This window comes from Rhinolophus sinicus, chromosome 14 (assembly GCF_057876585.1).
Source record: "Rhinolophus sinicus isolate RSI-liver-muscle chromosome 14, RSI-T2T, whole genome shotgun sequence".
NCBI classification, from domain to species: domain Eukaryota; kingdom Metazoa; phylum Chordata; class Mammalia; order Chiroptera; family Rhinolophidae; genus Rhinolophus; species Rhinolophus sinicus.
This window is the reverse complement of record NC_142514.1, coordinates 69,058,133-69,080,840: the sequence shown is the minus strand read 5'-3', so window position 1 is coordinate 69,080,840 and position 22,708 is coordinate 69,058,133. Positions and strand designations below refer to the sequence as shown.

At 35.2% G+C, this 22,708-nt stretch overlaps 1 protein-coding gene across 6 annotated transcripts in view; it reads left to right on the top strand.

Annotated features, from left to right (window-relative positions):
• Positions 1 to 21,423, top strand: part of HFM1 (helicase for meiosis 1) — a 110,435-nt gene extending 89,012 nt beyond the window's left edge. For 2 of the 6 annotated variants that reach the window (XM_088791316.1, XM_088791314.1), the window contains 9 exons: positions 284 to 364; positions 608 to 723; positions 1,857 to 1,936; positions 2,948 to 3,054; positions 12,106 to 12,345; positions 13,632 to 13,722; positions 16,559 to 16,670; positions 16,768 to 16,922; positions 17,672 to 21,423. In XM_088791316.1, the coding sequence (XP_088647442.1) occupies positions 284 to 364; positions 608 to 723; positions 1,857 to 1,936; positions 2,948 to 3,054; positions 12,106 to 12,345; positions 13,632 to 13,722; positions 16,559 to 16,670; positions 16,768 to 16,922; positions 17,672 to 17,741 (1,052 nt within the window). In that variant the 3' untranslated portion in view covers positions 17,742 to 21,423. Of the gene's footprint in view, positions 1 to 283; positions 365 to 607; positions 724 to 1,856; positions 1,963 to 2,947; positions 3,055 to 12,105; positions 12,346 to 13,631; positions 13,723 to 16,558; positions 16,671 to 16,767; positions 16,923 to 17,671 lie in introns of those variants that run through there. The other 4 variants (XM_088791315.1, XM_088791317.1, XR_016018661.1 and 1 more) reach the window with 4 other exon arrangements.
• The last annotated feature ends 1,285 nt before the right edge of the window (positions 21,424 to 22,708 follow it).

Sequence of the window (22,708 nt, the reverse complement as noted above, 5' to 3'; positions counted from 1 at the left end):
AACTGCAATATTTGGCTCTACTTATACCAGAGAAGTTAAGAGAAGCTTATAGGAGGCTTTATGCTCCTGAAAAGCAATAGGGCTAATAGTGGGGCAGGAATTAACTGTTATCAGAAATATCTTTTTTATAGTTACATATTAAATGGGTTAATATTGGAAGAAGTGTGAAAAAATCAATCTTTTTGTACTGTCTAAAAGGAAAGAAAATGGATAAAAAATTAATTATATTAATTTATAATAATGGTTGTAGTAAAAATAGGTTTATTTTTCTTTTCTAACTTAGGAATGACTGCCTGCAAAAAACCTGGGAACCGAGAATGTAATCATCACTGTAAAAATAAACATACATGTGGACATGACTGCTGTGAGTTCCATAAAACAAGTTTATTTCAGGTTTCAAAAATTGAAAGTTCTTTGATAAATAGTAATGACATCCTAATTATCTATGTGTGATATTTATATTATGCAGCTTATAACAAATAATTTTCTTTCTATTGTGGGCAACATAAAAAAAAGTAAATATTAGTTTAGAAACTTTGAAGAAATTTGGCTTTATATGAATAATGCCTAAAGTTGAACCTAAAGACTCTAGAATTTCTTTTCATAGGTAAAACTGGAGTTGCACAGAAGTCAGAAATGAAAGAGCCGACAATTTCTTCATATTTGTCTGATTTAAGAAACAGGAATGCTGTTTCTTCTCTTCCTCCAGTTAAACGTCTCAAGGTTAGTTTTAATAACAATTTCCCCTTGTTCTGTAATTAACTGTATATAAATATTCCTTTATTTTATGTATCAATTAGGTAGGTATCCACAATGTTCTTTAGAGTTTATTGAGGGCTTGACTAGGAACATGGTCATTATCCATAATACTGTTTCTAAAGGAAAAGGTATTATAGTTCTTAATAATCAATCTGTAAATCCACTTTGGGGACATAGTTATACAGCCCCATTCCTCATTAGCCTAGAGAAGAGGAAAATGGAGAGGATGTGTAGCCTAGACACTCCTGCCGTTTCCTGGCTCCGTCTGTGCACCGAGATGAGCACTGAGCAAGAGCCTCCCTTCCAAGTGATGAAGAAATGGGAGTTCTTACTGTTTCATAGGCTAGTGCCTAGCAGTCTTATTCTAAGACTACGTCATCATGTCCAGGGCAGTAAAATAGTTGATGAGGCCACAGAAGAGAGCCAAGAAAATGGCAGAGTGGCTGTTTCTTTTCTAGGACTTGTATGAGAATGAAGATTCTAAGTCATGAGGCCAAAAACAAAGGGAATATTGGGAAACAGGGAGAGGCATGCAGTTTGAAATGACTACCGTCTTCTCTGAGATAGTTTTTAGCTGCTCAAGTTTTCCTTTCCTTCCTTCCTTCCTTCTATATTTATGCCATATTATTTTTTTCTTTCCTCCCATAGTCATTGAGCATCAAGAATATGCCAACCACTGTAATAGGTGCTAAGATACAGTGATGAATAAGACAGTTTTAGTCCCAATCCTCATAGAGCTCATAGTTCGATATAACTGTTTGAAAATCGGGAGAGATAGCTGAGTTAGAAATATAGATGTGAGAGTCATTCACATGTTGATGATAATTGAAGTCATGGAAATAAATGAGATCTTTGATTGAGAATGTGCAGAGTGAGAAGAGAAGAAAGCCTAGGAAAAAACCCTGAAGAATCTCAACATTAAAAAGGGCTTGAGAAGGAGACTTGAGTTGAGAACTAACCTGGGTTTCTCATAATCAACTGGTTTTTGAACTTTGTGTACCAGCAGGAATTCTACTGTTTGGCTCATTTGTTGAAAGATATTGATGTAAAATTGGTAGCTGACCTTGTGTGTATGTGTTGTTTTTTTTAATTAATAGATGCAAATGAATAAATCTCAAAGTGTGGACCTTAAAGAGTTTGGTTTTACACCAAAACCTTCTCTTCCCAGTATATCAAGGTACAATTATAATGTTAATATCTAAGGTAAAATATTCATCATAAACTCTCTGTTCCTCCAAATAATCATTTATTCAGAGAAAGGTGGTCACTAGCTACCTTCAAATCACAGTAATCATTTAGCTCCATAATGAAGTAATGACATCATAAGAGTTTTATTATCTTTCATACCCTAAATTCACTTAGAACTCTACAGTTATGGAATATTTTAACATTCAGTGAATAATCTCTGTTGGGAACTACCCATCCTCTATGTCATGTCCTCAGGTTCTCTCTGTCTTCTAAACTTAACAGGTGACAAGAGTATACTTTAAAAAGAAAATTCATGTTGGTGTACAAAGTCTGATCTTTTCCATTTAGGGACCCACTCTAAATTAACAATACCTCAGATTTAGAAATACTTTATAATTTAAAATTTTTACTTTTATATCTTATGTATTATATTTTTTGCCCTTAACAACAACCTGGCTCATAAAATGAGGTATTTTTATCCCATTTTATAGATGAAATAACAGAAGCTCATATTCCTAGTTAATAAACAGAAGGCCGTAAATGATAACTCACATTCTTTGCCTATATTATGATGCCTAGGAGGCAATAATATATGTCATTTCCCTTCCAAATAAGGGAATTTTATATGCAGGGATGACATTTAATATATTTGTATAGAACAGCCACTGACAAATCAGAACAGATGCCAACCCTAAGATCAAGAGATCTTAGCTTTGGTTATCCAACAGAAAGTAGCATTAGCAATAGATTTTTAAGGCTATACACAGATAGCAGATATCTACGTATTGGAGTCATGTAAAGATGACTAAGTATCTGTTGCTTCCATTAAACACCTTTTTACCCTTTACTACCCAGGCTTGTACAATTTATCATAGAAATGCTGAGTGAAGAGTAAATGAATGTACTTTTTTTTCATTTATGTGACTAAGTAGTTTTCAAAGTCAGATTAGTTTTAATATTTTCTTTAACATTTTTTATGATTTTACTTATCTTTATAAAGGTCAAAATATTTAAACACACCTGATTTATCTATAATGGAGCAGAAGGATCAGCATGAAATCTGTGCAAATGTTCAACAACAAGAACCATCTGAATATCAAGACAAAGGTAAATTACCATTGATATTGACCTGAGAGAGAATATGATTTATCATTATTTTCTTTTTTTTTTATTAGTTTCAGGTGCACAAGACAAAGCAAAACTTAGACGTTTATCATTTATATCCCTCACACTGTGTGAACCCCCCTCCCCCCATCCACTATCCCTCTGTACGTTCCCCAAATTAATTTTCAAAACCCTGTGGTCATCTTGTGGTTACCGACTATTTTTCAAAACCTCTCACCTTCCCCATATCCCCACCCCCCCCGCCCCTCTAGCAACCCTCTGTTTTTCCTCCATGTTTCCAAATATCATTATTTTCGCTTGACAAATAATGTTATTGAAAAGCCAACATCTGAAATTATTATGATTATTAACTTGGCAATATTTTTCTCTTGTGTTTTTGAACCAATTTCATATTCTTTGGGTCTGTTATTTCAGAATGGTCCTGCTAGGTCTGGCAGAAATTTTAAACAACAACAACAAATCTCTTCCCTACATAGTGTTGACTATTTTTATTTAAAGATAATGCGAGGAAAAGCTGAGAAAATAAGGGACCTTTGTGTACAAAAGTTATTAAAATGCTGGACTCTAGTACTTTTATGTATCTTTAGAATTATTTAAAATAATTCTGTGTTTATAAAATTAGTACAATTTTACACAATAGTTGTGTTACCTTGGAAAAATTATTTAATCTCTTTGGACCTTAGTCTTATCTTTAAAATTAAGGGATTAAATTGGGTGACCTTTAACATCTCTAAAACCTATGATTCTTACAATTTATATGATAACATAAGAATATAACCCAGTTTGTAGGATATAACTGGGTAATCTAGATTTGCTTTTTATCTGTGTCTGTCATGAAATTAATGCGAGAATGCATATAAATTTTTCAACATTGTGCCTGGTTCATCATTAGTCTGGATCCTGCCCCTCATAGCATTATTTCTCTGGGTGACGTTATTAAAAACCAGTCTATTAAAATGTGTGAGAAGTTATCCTGGCCATAGAATTGTTTATTCAAGTAGCCTTATGTAGAAATTGTAAGCTTGGGGTTTTCTGAAAACAATTTCATGTGTGTGGCCTTGGTATCTATTGCCACTCTTTCCTTCAAGCTGTCACTTTATGCTTCCTCTAGCCATAAATTAATATCTTAGTTAGGCAAGGTACTTACCATTTCTTATGACTCCATGATAGCCTTTAGGAAGCAAAGAGAAGGTCCCCTAATTTTACGTAGAGTATTAGAGCATTTATCCAACTTGTTCAAAGCCTGAATATCATTACAACATGCATAGAAGGTGTAAGATGGTCAATCCTCTTATTTTTGTCTCCCTTCAATCTATAGCCCTCTAACTTACTCCTTGTATTGCAGGCTCTGTTCCCCGCCATTCTCCAGAGTATGTCCTTCTCTCTGCTTACTTTCATATTGTCTTTACATAGTTTTTCTATTTTTATTTCTACCCACTATTCCAAATCCAATTTATATTATGATATAAAAGTCTCATTTAGATACTTTAGCCCCCAATGAGAACCATATCCCTGTTTTGCTGAATGGACCCCTTTTTAAAAATATTTTATCTTTTTAAAGAAGGAACCATATATAGTATAGTAGTTAAACTCACAGCATCTAGGAACAGTCTATCTAGATTCATACTTTAGCTCTGCCATTTAATGATGGTGTAACCTTCAACAGTATACTTACCCATTGTATATCTCAATACCCTCATCTGAGGTTATAGTTTAGTGGGGTGTTTTTGGGTTTTTTAGGATTAAATGAGATAATATATGTAAAGTTCTTATAATATTTCATACTATTAGTAGTAGTAATTGGGTATGTTATACTTTATACATTAGTCTTTGGTGACAGAACATACTTTAAATGTATTCAAATACTGCTCTTGAGAATGTTTTTAGGAAAACACAGTAATTTTATCATCTATATTCCAATTTCAAGAAGAAGAAAAAAATGTCAGAAATTATATAAGAAAGCATGTTAAATCATAAAATTTAAATTGTAAGGGACCTTTGTGTAATTTCTCATTTTACAGTGAAAGAAATATAGACTCTGAGAGATTAGACTTGCCCAAAATCACATAGCTAATTAATAGCAGAGTCAGAAATAGAGTCCATATCTTTCGATTCCCAATCCAATGCCATTTCTATAAAATGAAATTGACTTTCAATTATCAGTGGAGAATTGAAAATTAAACCTATAGCATATGAACTCTTTCAACTTTCCACCCTGTATATCTCTGTCTCTGCACTCATCCTTAACTTTATATTTGTCTTAAAAAGAAGAATCACCTTTTATTCTATTCAAGATTTGTCTCTCCACTTGTAATCTTAGTTTTTCCAATCCCACCTTCCCTGGGACTTTAGGACACCATTTATCCATCTCCTCTTCCCCATATTTTCAAGCTCTTTTTCCTATTATCTCTTTCTTTTCAGCATATAAATATGCTCAAGTCTCTTTCTTCTAGCTCCATGTCCCTGTCTGGCTAATCATGACCTTTTTGATTGTTAAGTGTCAGGAATTCTGCTCAAAATAACCATCATACAAAAAAAGGAAACAGAGAGACAACCCAAATGGCGCAGTAGGAAAACGCTGTGTTTACCTTCTCTCACAAACATCAAAATTACAACTAATCTACAAAACAACTATTATGGAGAATTGCGTAAAATCTAGCTGAACTGAAGCCTTTCAACTAAGGACATGCAGGAGAAGCCACCTCCAGACTGGTAGGAAGATCAGAGACATGGCACGGGCTGGGCCCACGCCCGCGTGTGACCATTAAAGATCAGGAGGGCTATTTTGGCTGTGGAGGTCTCCCCCATCCCCTAAAGGAGTGAGAGATACCAGCCAGACCCCAGCACAGGGTTCCAGTTCTAGGAAGAGAAGTCCCCATAATTTTTGGTTGTGAAAACCAGCAGAGATTGTGACTGAGAGAGACAGTGTGGCAGCACTCACACGCGCTCCTCTTAAAGAGACAGCACATGGACTTACCCACCATGGAATCACTCAGTCTGAGCTCTAGCACTGGGGCAACAGCTGGAACGGCAGCAGGGACAAATGGTGGGGAATTGAGTTATCTGGCTTGGGACAGGGGCTGGAGAGGCGACTTTCTCCTGGATGGAGGAGCTGGCGGCAGCCGTTGTTTCTTTGTTGAGCCCTCCACCTTCCCGGTGTGCGAACACAGGTGGCCACCATTTCTGATTTTTCCCCATTCTTTCTCTCCACCCAACTTTCTGGCACACCCAGGCCACTTCCAGCAGCTTTTTCATGCAGATCGTTTGTCTTGGCTCAAGCTTCACTTTCCTAGGGTCTTTAAAGGTTCACAGCACCCAGACAAGAACACCTGGCTTAAGTGTGTCCTGAACCTCTGGCTGAGCAGCCCTACATCAGCACTAGTGACAGCCAGCCTTGGTTCGCAGCTTGGCTCTCAAAGGCATTTCCAAGCACAGCACGGGTGGCAGCCATCTGTGGATTTCTTTGTGGCTCCCACTGGGTGGCCCCAGGTGAGGCATGGGCTATGGCTGAAGTAGACCTACAGCGGATCCCCTCCAAGGTCCTGGGGCTGGCGCTCCCAGTGGCCAGCCTCAAAATGAGCTGTAGCATCACCTACCTGCCTCCAAGTATGACACAACACAAGGTGCGGATTGGGCAGGCACCAGAGTCCTGCTGAGGCAGATCCTGCTCTGTAGGATCACCCCCTGCACAACAACCCTTCCACTGTAGTGAAGGCCAGTCCTCACGACCAGTGAGCCCACGGGTCAGTCCCTCACATCGATGTGCAATTATCAACCAAGGCTCAACTACAAGAGGAGGGCATACACAACCCACACAAGGGACACATGAGGAGCACGTGGCTCAGGTGACCAGAAAGACTGTGCCACTGAACCCCACAGCACACCTACTACATAAGGCCACTTTACTAAGACCAGAAGATATAGCAGCCCTACCTAATACATAGAAACAAACACAGGAGGCAGCCAAAATGGGGAGACAAAGAAACATGTCCCAAATGAAAGAGCAGAACAAAGTTCCAGAAAAAGAACTACGTGAAACGGAGATAAGCAATCTATCAGATGCAGAGTTCCAAACACTAGTTACAAGAATGTTCAATTATTTCATAAAAATGGAGATGGAAACCATGAAAAAGAAGTCAGAAATAAAGGATACAATAATGGAAACGATATATTACAGGGAATCAACAGTAGATTAGATGAAGCAGAGCATCCAACCAGCAATGTAGAAGATAATGTATCAGAAAACACCCAACCAGAACAGCAAAAAGAAAAAAGAATCCAAAAAATTGAGAAGAGTTTAAGAGGCCTCAAGGATAATACCAGCATACCAACATTCACATTATAGGGGTACCAGAAGGAGAAGAGACAGAGCAAGGAATTGAAAACCTATTTGAAGAAATAATGACAGAAACTTCCCTAACCTGGTGAAGGAAATGGACATACAAGCCCAGGAAGCACAGAGAGTCCCAAACAAGATGAACCCAAAGAGGCCAACACCAAGACCCATCATAATTAAAATGCCAAAGGTTAAATACGAAGAATCTTAAAAGCAGCAAGAGAAAAGCAGTTAGTTACCTACAAGGCAGCCCCCATACGACTGTCAGCTGATTTCTCAACAGAAACTTTGCAGGCAAGAAGGGAGTGACAGAAAGTATTCCAAGTGATGAAAAGCAATGACATATAACCAAGATTGCTCTACCCAGCAAGGCTGTCTTTTAGAATTGCAGGACAGATAAAGAGCTTCCCAGACAAGAAAAAGCTGAAGGAGCTCATCACCACCAAACCAGTATTACAAGGACTCTTATAGGGACTTCTTTAAAATGGAATGGGGGTTAAGGACCAGTGAAAGGGGAAGGGATTAAGAAGAATAAATTGGGTATTATACAGTAGTCATGGAGATGTAGGTTATAGCATAAGGACTATAGTCAACAATATTGTAATAACTAAGTATGGTACCAGATAGGTACCAGATATCAGGGTGATAGATGGGAATGGGGTTGGGGTGAAAAAAGGTGAAGGGATTAAGAAATATAAATTGGGATGGCCGGTAGGCTCAGTTGATTAGAGCGCAGTGCTCGTAACACCAAGGTTGCTGGTTCAATTCCCACATGGGCCAGTGAGCTGCACCCTCCACAACTAGATTGAAAACAACGACTTGACTTGGAGCTGATGGGTCCTGGAAAAACACACGGTTTCCCAATATTCCCCAATTAAAGGAAAGAAAAGAAAAACTAAATATAAATTGATAGTTAATACAGTATAGGGAATATAATCAACAATGTTGTAAAGATCATGTAAGGTGCCAGATGGGCACTAGACTTATCAGGGGGATCACATCATAGGCTGTGTAGATGCCTGACCAATGCGCTACACACCTGAAGAGCTGAAATAGAACAATATTGAATGTCAACTATAACTAAATATATAGGTATATATAGTCACAGGATGTGGAGTACAACATAGGGAAGATAGTTGATGGTATTGTAACAGTTCCATAAGATCTCAAAGGGTAGTAGCTTGGGGGGTGGGTTATCACTTTATGAGGGGTTTAAATGTCTAACAATTATGTTGCTTTGTACAGCTGAAACTAATTTTTTTAAAAAGTTTACCAAAAAAAGGAAACTGATTGTCTCATATAAACTGAAAATTACAGATGTGCATCTAACTTTAATCTTGCTAGATCTGCGTTCTCAAATGATCTCATCATGCCTCTCTCAGTTTTTTAGATGTTCTGGTTGCTAATTGGCTTTATTTTTTAAACAGGCTTTCTCACATGGCAGTGTACTAATAACTCACATCTTGCCAGTTTAGCAGACTCAGTAGAAAAATGCAGTCTTCCCTGTTAGCTTTGGCAGACCAGCGCTCATTCTGACTGGCCTCATTTGAGTCTTGTATTCAGACTTTGATCAATCCCTGTAGCCTGGGGATTGGGTCATATGTTCCACCGCTGTGGCCCTGGGGAGGCCAGGGCACCATGAATGACATCCTCACAGGGATTTCATGGGATGCTGGAGGCAGTTTCCCCAAAGGACAAGAAAGATACTCCTTCTAAAAGAAGGAAAAGCATGCCTGGCAGACAAAAAACAGAATCACTAGTTCTTATACCCTCTATGTCTTGCTTTCCCATCAAAACAAAAATTCTTGAAAGAGCAATTTATACTCACTGTGCTCACTTCCTTACCTCCTCATCACTCTTCATTCACTAAAATTTGGGTTCTCCATCTTTCCTTTGAAACTGCTTTTGCTCAGGCCATTCAGTGACTTCCTAAGTGCTGAATTCAGTGAGCTCTTCAATTTTTATTTTCTTTGACCTTTGTAGTATTTGACACATCTGTTTTTTCCTTCCTTTTGGAACTCTCTCCTTTGGTTTCAATTAAACAACTCTATTGGGTCTCCTACTACTTCTTGAACTGCTTGTGTTTTTCTTTCTGTCAATGTTGCAAAAAGATTCTCTCTTTTTGCTTCTTTATTCTTCTCACTTTATAAACTTTTCTTAGACAATGTCACCCAAGCCCATGTCTTCAATTACTAACTATATTCGGATGATTTCTAAATCTATACTCCCATCTAGATCTTTCTTTCTACCCCCTAACTCATCTATATAATCACCTTTCTGGACATATACACCTAAAAGTTAACATGTCAGCATCTGAATTCTGTTCTTTTTCCTTAGCTCAGTGAAAGAATCCTTCTTTTCCAAGCTGCTAAAGGTAGAAAAGAGTCAGCCTAAATATCTTACTTCACATGTATTTAGTTACCAAGTCCTCTGTATTTTACTTCCTCAACATTTCTGTATCCTTTCCTCTCTGTTCCTTCTGTTGATACTCTAGCTTAGGCATTCAAAGTCTCTCACTTACTGCAATGGCTTTCTTACTTTTCTCTTTGCTTCCAGTGTCATTATCCTCTAATCCAGAACTATTCCAAGTGATCTAACAGGTATCCCTGATCATCTAAAACCTTTTGCTAAAATATTTTCATTAGTTTTTTGTTCGCTATGCGAAAAATAAAGTGAATTCTTTAACTTGGAAAACAAGCTTCAACAGACTTGTAATCTGGCACTTAACTGCCTGTGCAGTCTCAATGGGCCCTACCTTCTTCTTCAACTTTGTGTTCTAGAAATCCTGAAAACATATAGTTCTCCAAACATTCTCTGGTCTCACATACTGCTGTGCCTTTCACGTGCTGTTCTCCATTTATGGAATATCTTGACTTTCCTTCTTTCCCTGCTCCACAATCACAGTTCTATCAAGCTCAGATTCCGATGTTACCATCTTATCATGTTACCATCTTAGAGGTGTCTACTGTGACTTCCATCATAGGTTTATGTCCTGTTCCTTTTGTATTCCCATTGCACTTTGTACCTACTGCTATTTTGAGTACATATTGTATGGTGGTTGTATGTTAACATGCAAAAGTAGAATAATGTAAACTGGAGTTATAGATATAGTTGAAGAATAAAGTAGGATTTAGATAAGTGAAGAAGAGGGTTGAAAATATTTAAAGTGAAGGAAACTCAGTGGTTTATTGGAGCAAGCTTGTACTGGCTTGTGTAAGATTATTGTTCAATTTTTGGGATTCTTACAGCTATTAAAAGTTTAATTATATAAACTTTCAATTAAATAATATATTTAAAACAAAGGCTTTGAAACTAATCACTTCTATTCTACATTTTATTATCTGTGTTCTTGAGATTATTTGCATCTATATTATATCTATATAGTAGAAATGCTATATAATGGAATGCTGTTATACATTTCTTCTCAACTTTTCATTCAGTGATGTCATATTGATAGCTTGAAATTAACTGCTGTAGCAGTATTTATACCATGGAAACCAGCAGAAACTACAAATCAGGGCTTGATTTATTGTTTCATTTATTGTTTAGACTTAAGAAAGTGATGAAGGAAATGTTAATAGTGCAGATTAAATTTAACAGTGTGTTGTGTCTGTAGCCATTATACTGTGACTAATGCATGCACGTGCACACACACACACACACACACACACACACACACACACACACCTGAGGGAATATCCTTCTAGTATTTGAAAACTATTATCTAATTGAGCAAAGAAGTTGCTTAAATCAGTAGTTGAACAGGTGAAGTCCTAACATATGTCTTTGTTGTTTTACTTTCATCTTGCATGTTAAAGTCAACAAAAATATCAGACAACATTCATTTGTAATGTAGTGCAGTAAATGTAGTGAGAACTACATTCATTTGTCAACTGCAACCATAGGTTGATGACAGATATAAGAGTTTGGCAAAACTCAATGAAAACATTCAGTGACAATCAATTAGATATCTGAAATTCACAATTAACCATACTGTGTATTTTATGATTTGTAAATTATGTGCTACATAGCCTTTACATATTATAAATACATATAATAAACTTTGTGTGTGTGTCTGTGTGTGTGTGTGCATACCTTTTTAGAGAAGCAGTTATTAAACATTTATTAGCACACTACCATGGAAAACTGCACAAGAGAAAACACTTAGTCCCCATAACAATATTATGTCATAGGTACTATTATCATTCTCATTCTGCAGAGGAGAAAACTAGGCTAAGAGAGTTTAAATTGCTGGTCTAAGATTATACAACTAGTAAATGAGAGAGGTAGAATTTTCACCCAGGTAGTCTGACTCAATACCCAGGCTTTAAACAATGGATAACACTGAGTTTCATAAGAATACTCAAAATTAATTTGTAAGGAGAAGAGCTGGAGGGAGGAAGACCATTTTAGAAGCTATTATACTCCAATCTTACAGTAGGGTTATTCTCATATATGAACTAAGAGGGAAAATGAGTTTGGTCTAAAAGAATCCATTTAAAATTAAATTTAGTCCACCTATCAGTAAATATGATTCAATAAATAGAATTGGTTGAACACATTATTCAGCAATGCTTGACTTAATATTTTTGAAAACTACCACTGAAGACCTCTGTTTAGTAATTGAAAGATGTGTTTGATATATCAATAGATAATGATGCTTATAACATATACTCTTTCATACATACACACGACAGATTTTTCAAGCTGGAACTATTCTACAACTGCAAATGAGAAAGCCCCTCAAACAATGCTGTTTAACAGAAATCTTAATGCATCTGGGAACCAGAATTTGACAGATGTGGGTAAAAGCAGCTCTCCATTTTCAGAAGTTTTGAATGTGAACTTTGACTTGGGAAATGAAGTTTGGGATGATTTTGATGATGAAAACTTATTAGAAGCTACTAGCTTTTCAGCTGATAAGAAGACAAAAACAGGTAAAATTGTATTTAAGCATGAAATAATTTCATGAGAAAGTCTTTGAATATTTTTCAGTTCAGCTTTGGGGTTCATTTTCTTTGTCTTTTTAATGTGCTTGCTTAATTAGCTTTGGATTGTTAAGATTATAATTTTTAACAAAACTGAAAATGTGACCCTTCCACAAATAGCATTTCCTCCCCTTAAGGACAGAGTTTAAGGTTATTCCATGATGATGGTACAGCAAATGATCTTCTATTCTATTGCTCTCTATCTTGCTAAAGACCCTGTTCAAATTCAGATTATTTATTGACTTTTCCCTCATAAAACAGAATATCGAGCTCTCTATTCTAAGATCACACATGGTCTGCTAATGTTTGTGAAGGACAAAAATATTACTTTTCTAAAAGTATTCGTCTGTGAGCAAAGAAACTAAAATGTTTATTTCCAGTAGAAATGTTGACTTTTCAGGTATATATAAATAAATAAATAGGAAATGATTCATTTCTCCTGTGTTGGATATTATATTTAAATTATATACAACCCCAAAATAATGGGACTTAGTTCTTTGAGTTACTAACAAATTTACTCTATTTCACTAAAATAGAGAAGTGAAAATCTTGGTAAGTGTATGACAAGACAGTGAGATGGAGATACTCTTTCCCATTGAAATACTGTTTCAGGGCTCTAAGAAATACCTAAAGAGCTAATACTCCTTTCAGAAGGAATAGGATTTGACCACCTTCACAAAATAGGCCAGGAAAATCTATGACATGGGGTATTTAGGCACAATTTCTCATATCACCAGACACCTACTGTCTCTACCTAAAATTTAAAAGTCACTGTCTTAACTGCAAGTTTAAGAGGCAATTTGTACTGATCTTTTGAGGTAGCCTAATCCTATGAGGGCATAGCTTTGACCCTGGGAAAATCAATCACAATAAATATCATTTTCCCCCATGTATACAATGCTTTTAATGAACTTAATTACATGCAGACCATGGAAAATATTGAATGAACTTTAACTTGATCATTTACATGAATTAAAAATAAATAATAGTGATTTGGGGACCTTTTAACATAATGACAAATAAGCTAACCTATATGTTTTGTGATTTCTTTCCTCTTATTTTATGATTTTCCTCCCTTATTTTTCTATGCAAATTAAATTTGATTATTGAGAAGAATTATTCATTCCTTCCTTATCCAGATTATATTTGTTGGAGAGAGCCCTTGTAGAACTTGTGAAAAGCTCCATTCAGCTGTTTCCTGGCATTTTATTTCAAAATGTTATCTCTTTATATAGGATTTGGAAACACTTTGAGTTCAAGTACCAGGGGAAGTAAGCTATCCCTCCAAGAGTCAAAGAGCAAATTCCAAAGAGAAATGTCACCCAGGCAAGTTTTAGAATTTGGGTTTGAAATACAACTTTTTAAAACTTTCTATTCTCCTGACACGTAATTGGAGATGGGCATCAAGTCTTAAGATGCCAGAGAAACTATAAGGTATTAGCCAAACTAAACCCTCTTAATCTTAGAGCTGTGTTTCTCAAAGTGCTGTTGTCAGACCACCTGCATCAGAATCACTGAGGGAGTGATATTAAAAATGCACATTCATAGGCTCCACACTAAACTTCCTAAATCATAGTCTCTGGGACCAGAGTCCAGGAATCTTCATTTTTCACAAGCCTTGAAAACTGAATAGCAGTTCAGTAAAGCATCCCAAAGCACGTGAAAAGGGCTAAGGCTTAGAAAGGCATCCCATGCTCAAGGAAGGGTCAGTGAAGTGTGGTCTGTGTGGCCAAAGCATTAAGGCTGAGATTGCTGAGGTCTCTTTGTGAATGTCATAACTAGACACCTGTACCGTATCCAGTGGGTCAGGGCTCACAGACTCAAACTGACTCCAGGACGTGGAGGGCCAAAGCCAACTGTAGAGTGTCCCATCTAAAGAGAGCAACCACTACTCAGCTCCAACAAGTTGTTGCTGTTCAGGAAAAGAATGTTTAGTGTTGTCAAATATTCTGATTTAAAAAAAAAAAAAAAAGCTGGGAATCTAAAATTTTATGTGACATCTCCTGACTTTTAAATTTTGACAACTAATTTTTTAAAATGTGCTATAATTTACAACACCCTCCTCCAAAAAAAAAATAATGTCTGTTGGGCGGATGTAGCCTAGGGGCCTCTAGTTGTTGACCTACTAGGCAGTGCGAAACCATCCAAGATCGTTAAACACAAGATAAACAGATTGATCAGAAAAAAATCATTCTAGTGATTTGTAGAATGATATGTAATGATATGATATGACACGTGGAGTGAATTATAGAGGGTGGGACCACCAGAGGCATCGTGGCCAATTTGAGAAAGTCTATGATGAGGCCTAAACAAGAGTAGAGGTTATCGAAACTGAGAGGCAGAGATTGATTTTTGAAACTTTTCATAGATAACACATAGATTGGATTTAGCAATTTATAGGATACAATAGTTGAGGAAGAAGGAAGAATAAATGGCAAGTGGGGAGATGGAGATGTTTTCTGAGAATATAGGACGCAAAAGACATTTGAAAAAGAAAATAATTTTAGAAATGTTCAACTTGCAGTGTTTTTGCAGAAATGCAAAACACATTTGGATATTGGACTTGATTAGAAGTCAAGGGAGAGAGAAATTATAGCCACAGCCAAAACTCTCCCAAAGAAAAGAAATATTGACAGTTTTTTATTCAGGGTCCAATTTACTTAAGGATTATTTATTTCTCCTTTGTTAAAGAAGATACATTAAATTTGTGGTGTCTTTTGGTATGCTTGCTATTATTTACTCGTTTTACTGATCGTCAACATCAAAGAGTAATAGATTTCAGAGAATTCCAGAGTTGAAGAGGGTTTAATTTAAGTGTCATTTAATCTCCCTAACACTGGATCTTTGAATCACCATCCAATATCTCTGGCAAGTAATCATGCCATCTCTGCCAAGAGAACTCCAGTGACCAGGCGCTCATTCACTCCAAAATACTTGTTTTATGTTTGGGTCTCTCATATCATTCGATCAAACTTTTAAAAAATATATATTTTTTTATTATTTCTGTTCATTGGTCCTAACTCTGAGTCATACAGAGTAAACTGATTAGAAGCATCAAAGTGGAACAAAGCTGTGGATGTAAAGAAGCAAAAAAAGTGTAGGAAGTAGGAAGATAACAAAGTACATGAACAGTTTTGTGCCCCACGCCTTTAGAAAGCTACAGATAATTTTGAGACAGTTTAAAATTGACCACCAGGAGATAAGTGAGTTTAAAAAGGAACCCTATCAAGAAGTCTCTGAGAAACTGGTGTCAGAAATTGCCGCTGGGAAGAAGGCCCTCAGGACCTGAGGATGCGGGTTGGAAAGAAGACATGCTTCTTCTCTTACACCCTTTTTATTTTAATTCCTTGCCATTAGTCAAAGACAGAAAGATTTGATCTCATCAATGTATGTGATTCTTCCCTACCACTACTCACTGCTTATTACCCCTTGCATGGCTGTCGCATTTTAGCCCAATTATTAATGTCAACTTGAATTGTCACCTCCTGAGAAAGGCATTCACTACCATCTTTTTGAAATGGGTTTATTCTTCCACAATGATGTTCAGTTAATTTCCTTCATATCACTTTAGGATCTATAATTATGTATATTTATTGTTTACTCATTGTCTGCTCCTCTACTAGATTGCAACTCCCTGAGAATTTGTTTATCACTTTGTACCCAACTCCTAGTACAATATCTAGTACATGGAAGCGAATAATAGTATGTTTTTCAGTGAATTAATGTAATACAGAAGATGAAAGGTGAATTCTAATATACAGTTATACATAGGAAGATAACTAGAGATATCTCTCTATAGTGAGACCAGAATAGGAAAAGGAGATTAAAAGTTAAGCAAGTGGCATTTAGAAAAGATTTACAGATTGCTAGGTGATAGACAAGCATAACACCCAATTTCGAAGAAAATTGTTGAATGATTATTTCTTAGGCTCTTAAAAATAGTATTCTTATCTAATTTGGAATATATAAATTGTTGCTTTATTTAAAGAAAAGGAAATGCACCAAATTCTCCATGAGTCTAAGAAACAGAGCATCAATTTTTTATAGTGATAAATATGATAAACTTTAATCATATTCCCCAAAGAATCGCTATTGATCTAAATTAGAATGATTTGTTTGCCTTATTTGCCATATTTTACAAATAATTAATTTTGATTTTTAGTTTTGTTTCGTCATGTGAGAATCCAGATATTTATCTATCAAATTCCTCTATGTCCAAGTTCGGTGCATCCTGCATGACAGAATTACCTCAACAAGCTGGAAATGCAAATATTGTAAGAAGAAGCACTTCTTCGGTTCTCTTTTTAATTCTGCCAGAATAATTAAACTTTCAATGATTGCTGGTGGTTTTTTTTTAACCTCAAAATATAGGTCCATTTACAACAAAGAAAACAACAAAGTCTGTCACCAGAGATTGAAAGGCTATGTTTTACTAATTCTGAAAAAAGATCAAATTCTTCAAATTTTGTTAACGAAGTGGATTTCTTTATTACAAACAGTGAATGTAAAAATGAAATTGATTTCAGGTAAGAACTCTTTAAAGTCATTTCAAGATATACTGATAAAAACTTTTTACAGAAAAATTCAGTATTCTTTTCCTTTTAAAGATCAGAACCTAAAATTTTATTTACTTAAAGTCATTGAAATTTTAGACTTCTGGTGAGCTAACTCCTTACAATAATTTATAATATCAAATATCTCAATATTGAGAACCTATATGCTTGATACTATTAATTGAAACATTATATTGTGTTGAAGATTTTTTTACTGATTGAACTGCAGGCTGTATTTTGATAATATAAAGTGTAAAGTCACTTAAGAAATCCAAATGAGATCAACTAATTTTTTCAAAAGTTCAAGTTGTATTTCAGCCAACCAGTTCTTTCACAATTCTACAGGTTCAATGAGGGGAAAAGTCAGATTAAGTCTCATCAGTGTCCCAACTGCTAGTCATTTTTATGAGTAAGTCTGTAGCAGTTTCCCCCTCTCTTGAATAAATGTATAGACCTGTTCATATATTGATTAAATAACATTATTTTCCAATATGTTTAAAGAAATATCTAAGAGATTTGGTCCCTACCTTTCACAGTTTATAATGTCTAATTTCCTCCCGACCCCACAGACTTCCCACAAGGGCATGCATATTGAAGTTCATTTGATCTATTAACCTCTTAGCAAGTTTCAAGTTTATCCATTTTGTATTTATTATTACGTTTTAAAATAAATTGTGTTACAATAATAATTATTTTTACATTTGCCTCCCCCCCCCCCCCAGTAGGTATCATCCTGAAGATGAAACTGATGAAATGAAGTCTTTTCTGGGAATATTTGATGGTATTTTCTAAAAAAAACACCAAAAATGTGTCTTATATTATTAATAAGCCAAAGTATAAAGACACCTAATTACAAAGCCTGTTTTTTATTTTTAGAAAGTAGATCATAGTTGTCCTGATTTTTTTCTCTTCAATTTAATCAGTTTTGTTAATTTTTTGGCAACAAAATATTTGGACTGATTTATTTTCCCATTATATTGTAACTTTGTAAAAAGCACTTCTACAGTGGCTTTGTTTCAGTAAACTGATAATTAAATTGTACTTAGAAATAATTATTTGGTTATTAATTGGATTTTTTTTATTTTAACAAGAACCAATTTACAATTTTAGTTTTATATTTTATTAACAAGAAGAAAGGTATTCTATGAAAGCAAAATAATGATAGTCAGTTAATCTATTTATTATATGGATTATTCACCAATATTGTTTTGTTTTACTAAAGATTTTTAAGAATCCAGTGACTATCTGAGCCTGGTGTTACATAATTTCAAACAACAATAAACATTAATAAATATAGATTATTGTCTTCCTTTAGCTTGTTTTTCAACGTAGTGAATTCTTAAAACTTTGTTACATTGCCTTTTACTATAGTAAAAGATATTTCACTTTATTTTCCAATGAATTATATCTCAAAAATAAGTACTAAGCAATGTTTATTTAAGTTATTTATAGATATGTTGTGAAGTTGAAGGCCAGTTAAGAAATTTTAGACATTTTTCTTTAAGCATAAAAGCCTTAGAGACAAGAGAAGTCTCTAAGCCTTCCAGATGAGATTGTTATTGTTATTATTAGTAAACATTTATGAGGCATATGTAAAACTAAGTGTAGAAAATAAGCTTAAAGCAGAACTAAGAGACCTTGCTTCTGTGTTGAAAAATAAGGACAACCAGTTCCTTTATTTTAGTCATCTTTACAAGTGGTATGTCTCTGCATCTGAATCAATCATGCCACAACCTTTAAAGGTTATTAAACATCATTAAAGTGAAAAATTGGTGCACTGCAATCTGCTCATTGTGCCTACATAGATTTGGACACTAAAGTAAGTGTTACTAAAGTAAGACTTTACTTCCTACCTACATAAAGTAAGACTTACTGTGATCTGCTAAGTGAAAAGCACTATGCTTGGTATTACACAGGATGCAAATGATGAAAGCACTGTTTGCTCTCACGGACCTTACTTTACATTCTGGTAGAGAAATTAAGACATAAAGCAATAATAAAATATAGAATATAAAATATACTCTATATATTTCATATATAGAATATACATAAAATATAGAATACATTGGAGAAGTGGTTCTATATATTTATATATAGAATATACATAAAATATAAAATATAGAATACATTGGAGGAGTGGTTCTCAAGCTTCAGGGTGTACTGGAACCATCTAGAGGGCTTGTTTGAATACAGATTACTGGGCACCATACCCAGAGTTTCTGACTCTGGAGTGGTACCTGTAAATTTGTATTTCTAACAAGTTCCCAAGTGATGCTGATGCTACTTGTCCAGGGATCACATTTTGGGAATCAGTGCAATAAAGGTTTAAAGAGCTGTGGGAGTTCATAGGAGAGAGAACATAACCCTGACTATGGCGTCGGGAAGCCTTTCTAGATAAGTTAAAATTTGAGGTGAGCCTTGAAAGTTGAATAAGATTTTGATGGACAAATATATAAGAGAAGGACATTCTAGGCAGAGGAAACAGCTTGAGCAAAGCTCCAAGAGAGAACAGTATCTATTTGGGCAATAATGAATAGATAGTTTTAAACATAGTAGGTTAATGTTGTGACAGATGTTTGAAGTGTACCTTAAGACGAGACTGTAGAGGACTTTAAAAGCTAAGACAAAAAATCCCTGAGCTTTACTCAGCAGACTAATGTTTTCCAAACTTGCCTGATCAAAAGTAACATATGAACAAAATATTAAATACCCACATTCCTAGACCTCACCTTAGAGCTACTGATCCAGAATCCGAGGAGACTGGGAACTCTATTGTTTTAGCAAAAACTCCAGGTCATTCTTTATGACCAGGCCATTTTTGGAAACAATTGGGTAGATAATAGGTTCACTTTCTAAGTAATTAAAATAAGTGACAAATTGACAGTGTTATAATAGACATGTCTTACTTTGTGCAACTGGAAAATTACGTGTATGTTAAATATATGTAACTCAAAACCCTGTTTCTTATACTGGCAATGGAGTATTCTTTCTGTGAAGTGAATAATAACCCTATGGTTTCCTATTTTGTAAGTTAAGTTTTTAAATATATTGGGTTTATTTATTCATATAAAATGAACCATACAACAGAGCTTTTTACAAAAATTTTGGTGGGTTAAATTTTTTCAAAAGATTTTTTTCAATTAAAAAGGTCCTTAATAGGCTTTATTTTTCTCACCTATAATCTTGGCATAATGACACCTACCTCATAGCTATAGAGTAAGAATTTAATAAGCTACTGCATAGGAAGCTCTTAGTTTAGGGATTGACGTATAGTATGTGCTCAATAAATGGTAGTTGTTTGTACTAAAAAAAGTATCCTTAACAGCACTTTAAAGAAGCCATTGGGGTGAAGTAATTCAATATTCATTTGTCATGTTTGAGTTACACTAAGTTTATAGGAGCTGACAACCGAACTCTTTGACTCTCCACAGATATATCATCCATGGAAAAATTTTTATCCTGGAACTCCCTCCTGTGTATATTTCCTCATGCTTTCAGATAGAAACCCTCAACCCACATCCCCTCCTCACCAACATTCTTAGTTGGCTTATGGTCAGATCATACAAATCAATTTTAATAGTATCGTAAGTAGAATGTAATTAGAAAATAAACCTTCTGTACTTTCTATTATAATACATTTAAAAACCAACTAGAAATGATTGCTGAATTATTTAGTCTTAGGTTTTAGCACAATTTACTACTTAATAGAGTCATACAAACAGTCTCTTTACCATAAATGACCCCATTGCTAGAAAATACCCCCATCGAGCACAATGGGAATCACTGTTTGAGGAACCCTAGCCTGCATGTTACATGGATAACATTTACCTACGGCATCCTAGATAATAATTGGTGTCTGTGTTTAAGAACCTTCACTTTTGTGGGAATAGAAAAGGCACCAGTGAAGAGGAAGTTAGCTTAGTTAAACTAAGCTAAGCATTGCACTAAGCTAAGTAAGTAAGCTAAGGACTTCAGTGTGGGTTTTGGTAAGTTAGTGGAACAAACAAAACAAAAAGGAAAACCCTGGCACTTCTTATCTTTTGGCATTACAACTCCTGGCTGCCAATAATTAAAGGCCCAGCTACTCTGATCTGAATACCCATAACACGGGAAACTCCTGGGAGCTAGCTTGGTCTCAGGCCTCATTCCAGACCTTCTAAGTCAGAATCTGCATTTGAACAAAATCCCCAGGTGATTATGTGCACACTAAAGTGTGAGAAGCACTTGTTTATAGTGGAAAGGAAAGGAAAGGAGGCAATATCAGAATTTTAAGAGAATCCATTCCAGAAGACAAGTGTTAAGAGTAATGATGATTACTTGGTTTTCTGCACATATATTTCCTGTTATAAATGTAGTATGGTGATATAGCTCTTGTTTAATTGCCTTTCAGTATAGGTTCTTTTCTTCATCAACTGCGTAAATTATCTTTATAATTCTCATGCATCAACTGGGTTGTTTTGTTTTTTTAATGTGGCTTGAGAGACACTTAGATGCTCTACAGAGTTGTTTTAATTAACATAATAAAAGTAGATAATTCAAAAGAGCAATCTTGGTCTTGCTTATTTTCACATTTCAATTCGGAAACCTTTCCCTAAACTAACATATGCCTTAAAAATCCCTACATACCTCAGCAAAACAAAGCAAAAGCCAAACCCCACAGTATTCTGAAAGATTTTATGAAATGTGCATAAACCTGCACTCACATAGTACCTGTTGTAGCTATAAAGTTTATTAGTAAAAAAAGAATTAAAATTCAGCTGACATTAGCATTTTGCCTGAAGTACTTTCTTATGACACTGGTTCCATCCTTTAGAAACTATACATACAATGAAGTCATCATTTTTGTTTTTAGTTTCTATATTCATTAGTTCGGAAACTTAAACATTTATCATTTGAATGTTTTGTTTTTTAATTTTAGGCAAAAATAATTTTACTAAAACATTTTTTTCTCATTTCAAGTTTATTAAACTTTAGCAGCTCAAATTAGCCAGGTTGCAGATTATCAAAAGATCAACTCAGGGCGGCCACATGGCTCAGTTGGTTAGAGCGCAAGCTCTGAAAAACAGGGTTGCCGGTTCAATTCCCACATGGGATGGTGGGCTGTGCCCCCTGCAACTAAAGATTGAAAACAGCGACTGGACTTGGAGCTGAGCTGTGCCCTCCACAACTAGATTGAAGGACAACAATTTGGAGCTGATGGGCCCTGGAGAAACTTATTGTTCCTCAATGTTCCCCAATAAAATTGATAAAAGAAAAAAAAAAGAACTCAATGAAATCCACATTAGCCAAAAAAGACAAACATAAAACAATCCCAAAACAATGAAAAGACAAAAACAACATAAAGGAGATTTATCAGCAAGTCAGTTAGATGCTCAAATGGTAAATATACCTCCGTTTTAAAATTTTAATTTAATTTTTTATTTTTATTAAATTTATTGGGGTGACATTGGTTATTAAAATTATATAGGTTTCAAGTATACAATTCTATAACATCATCTATATATACATTGTGTGTTCACCACACAGAGTCAGTTCTCCTTCTGTCAGACCCCCTTTACCCTCTTCTACCACCCCCCTCCCCACTTACACTCTGGTAACCACTAAACTGTTGTCTGTGTCTATGAGGTTTTGTTTGTCTTGTTCGTTTGTTGCTTTCAGTTTTATATCTCACATATGAGTGAAATCATATGGTTCTTGCCTTTTTCTGTTTGATTTATTTCACTTAGCATGATAATCTCAAGATCCATCCATGTTGTCGA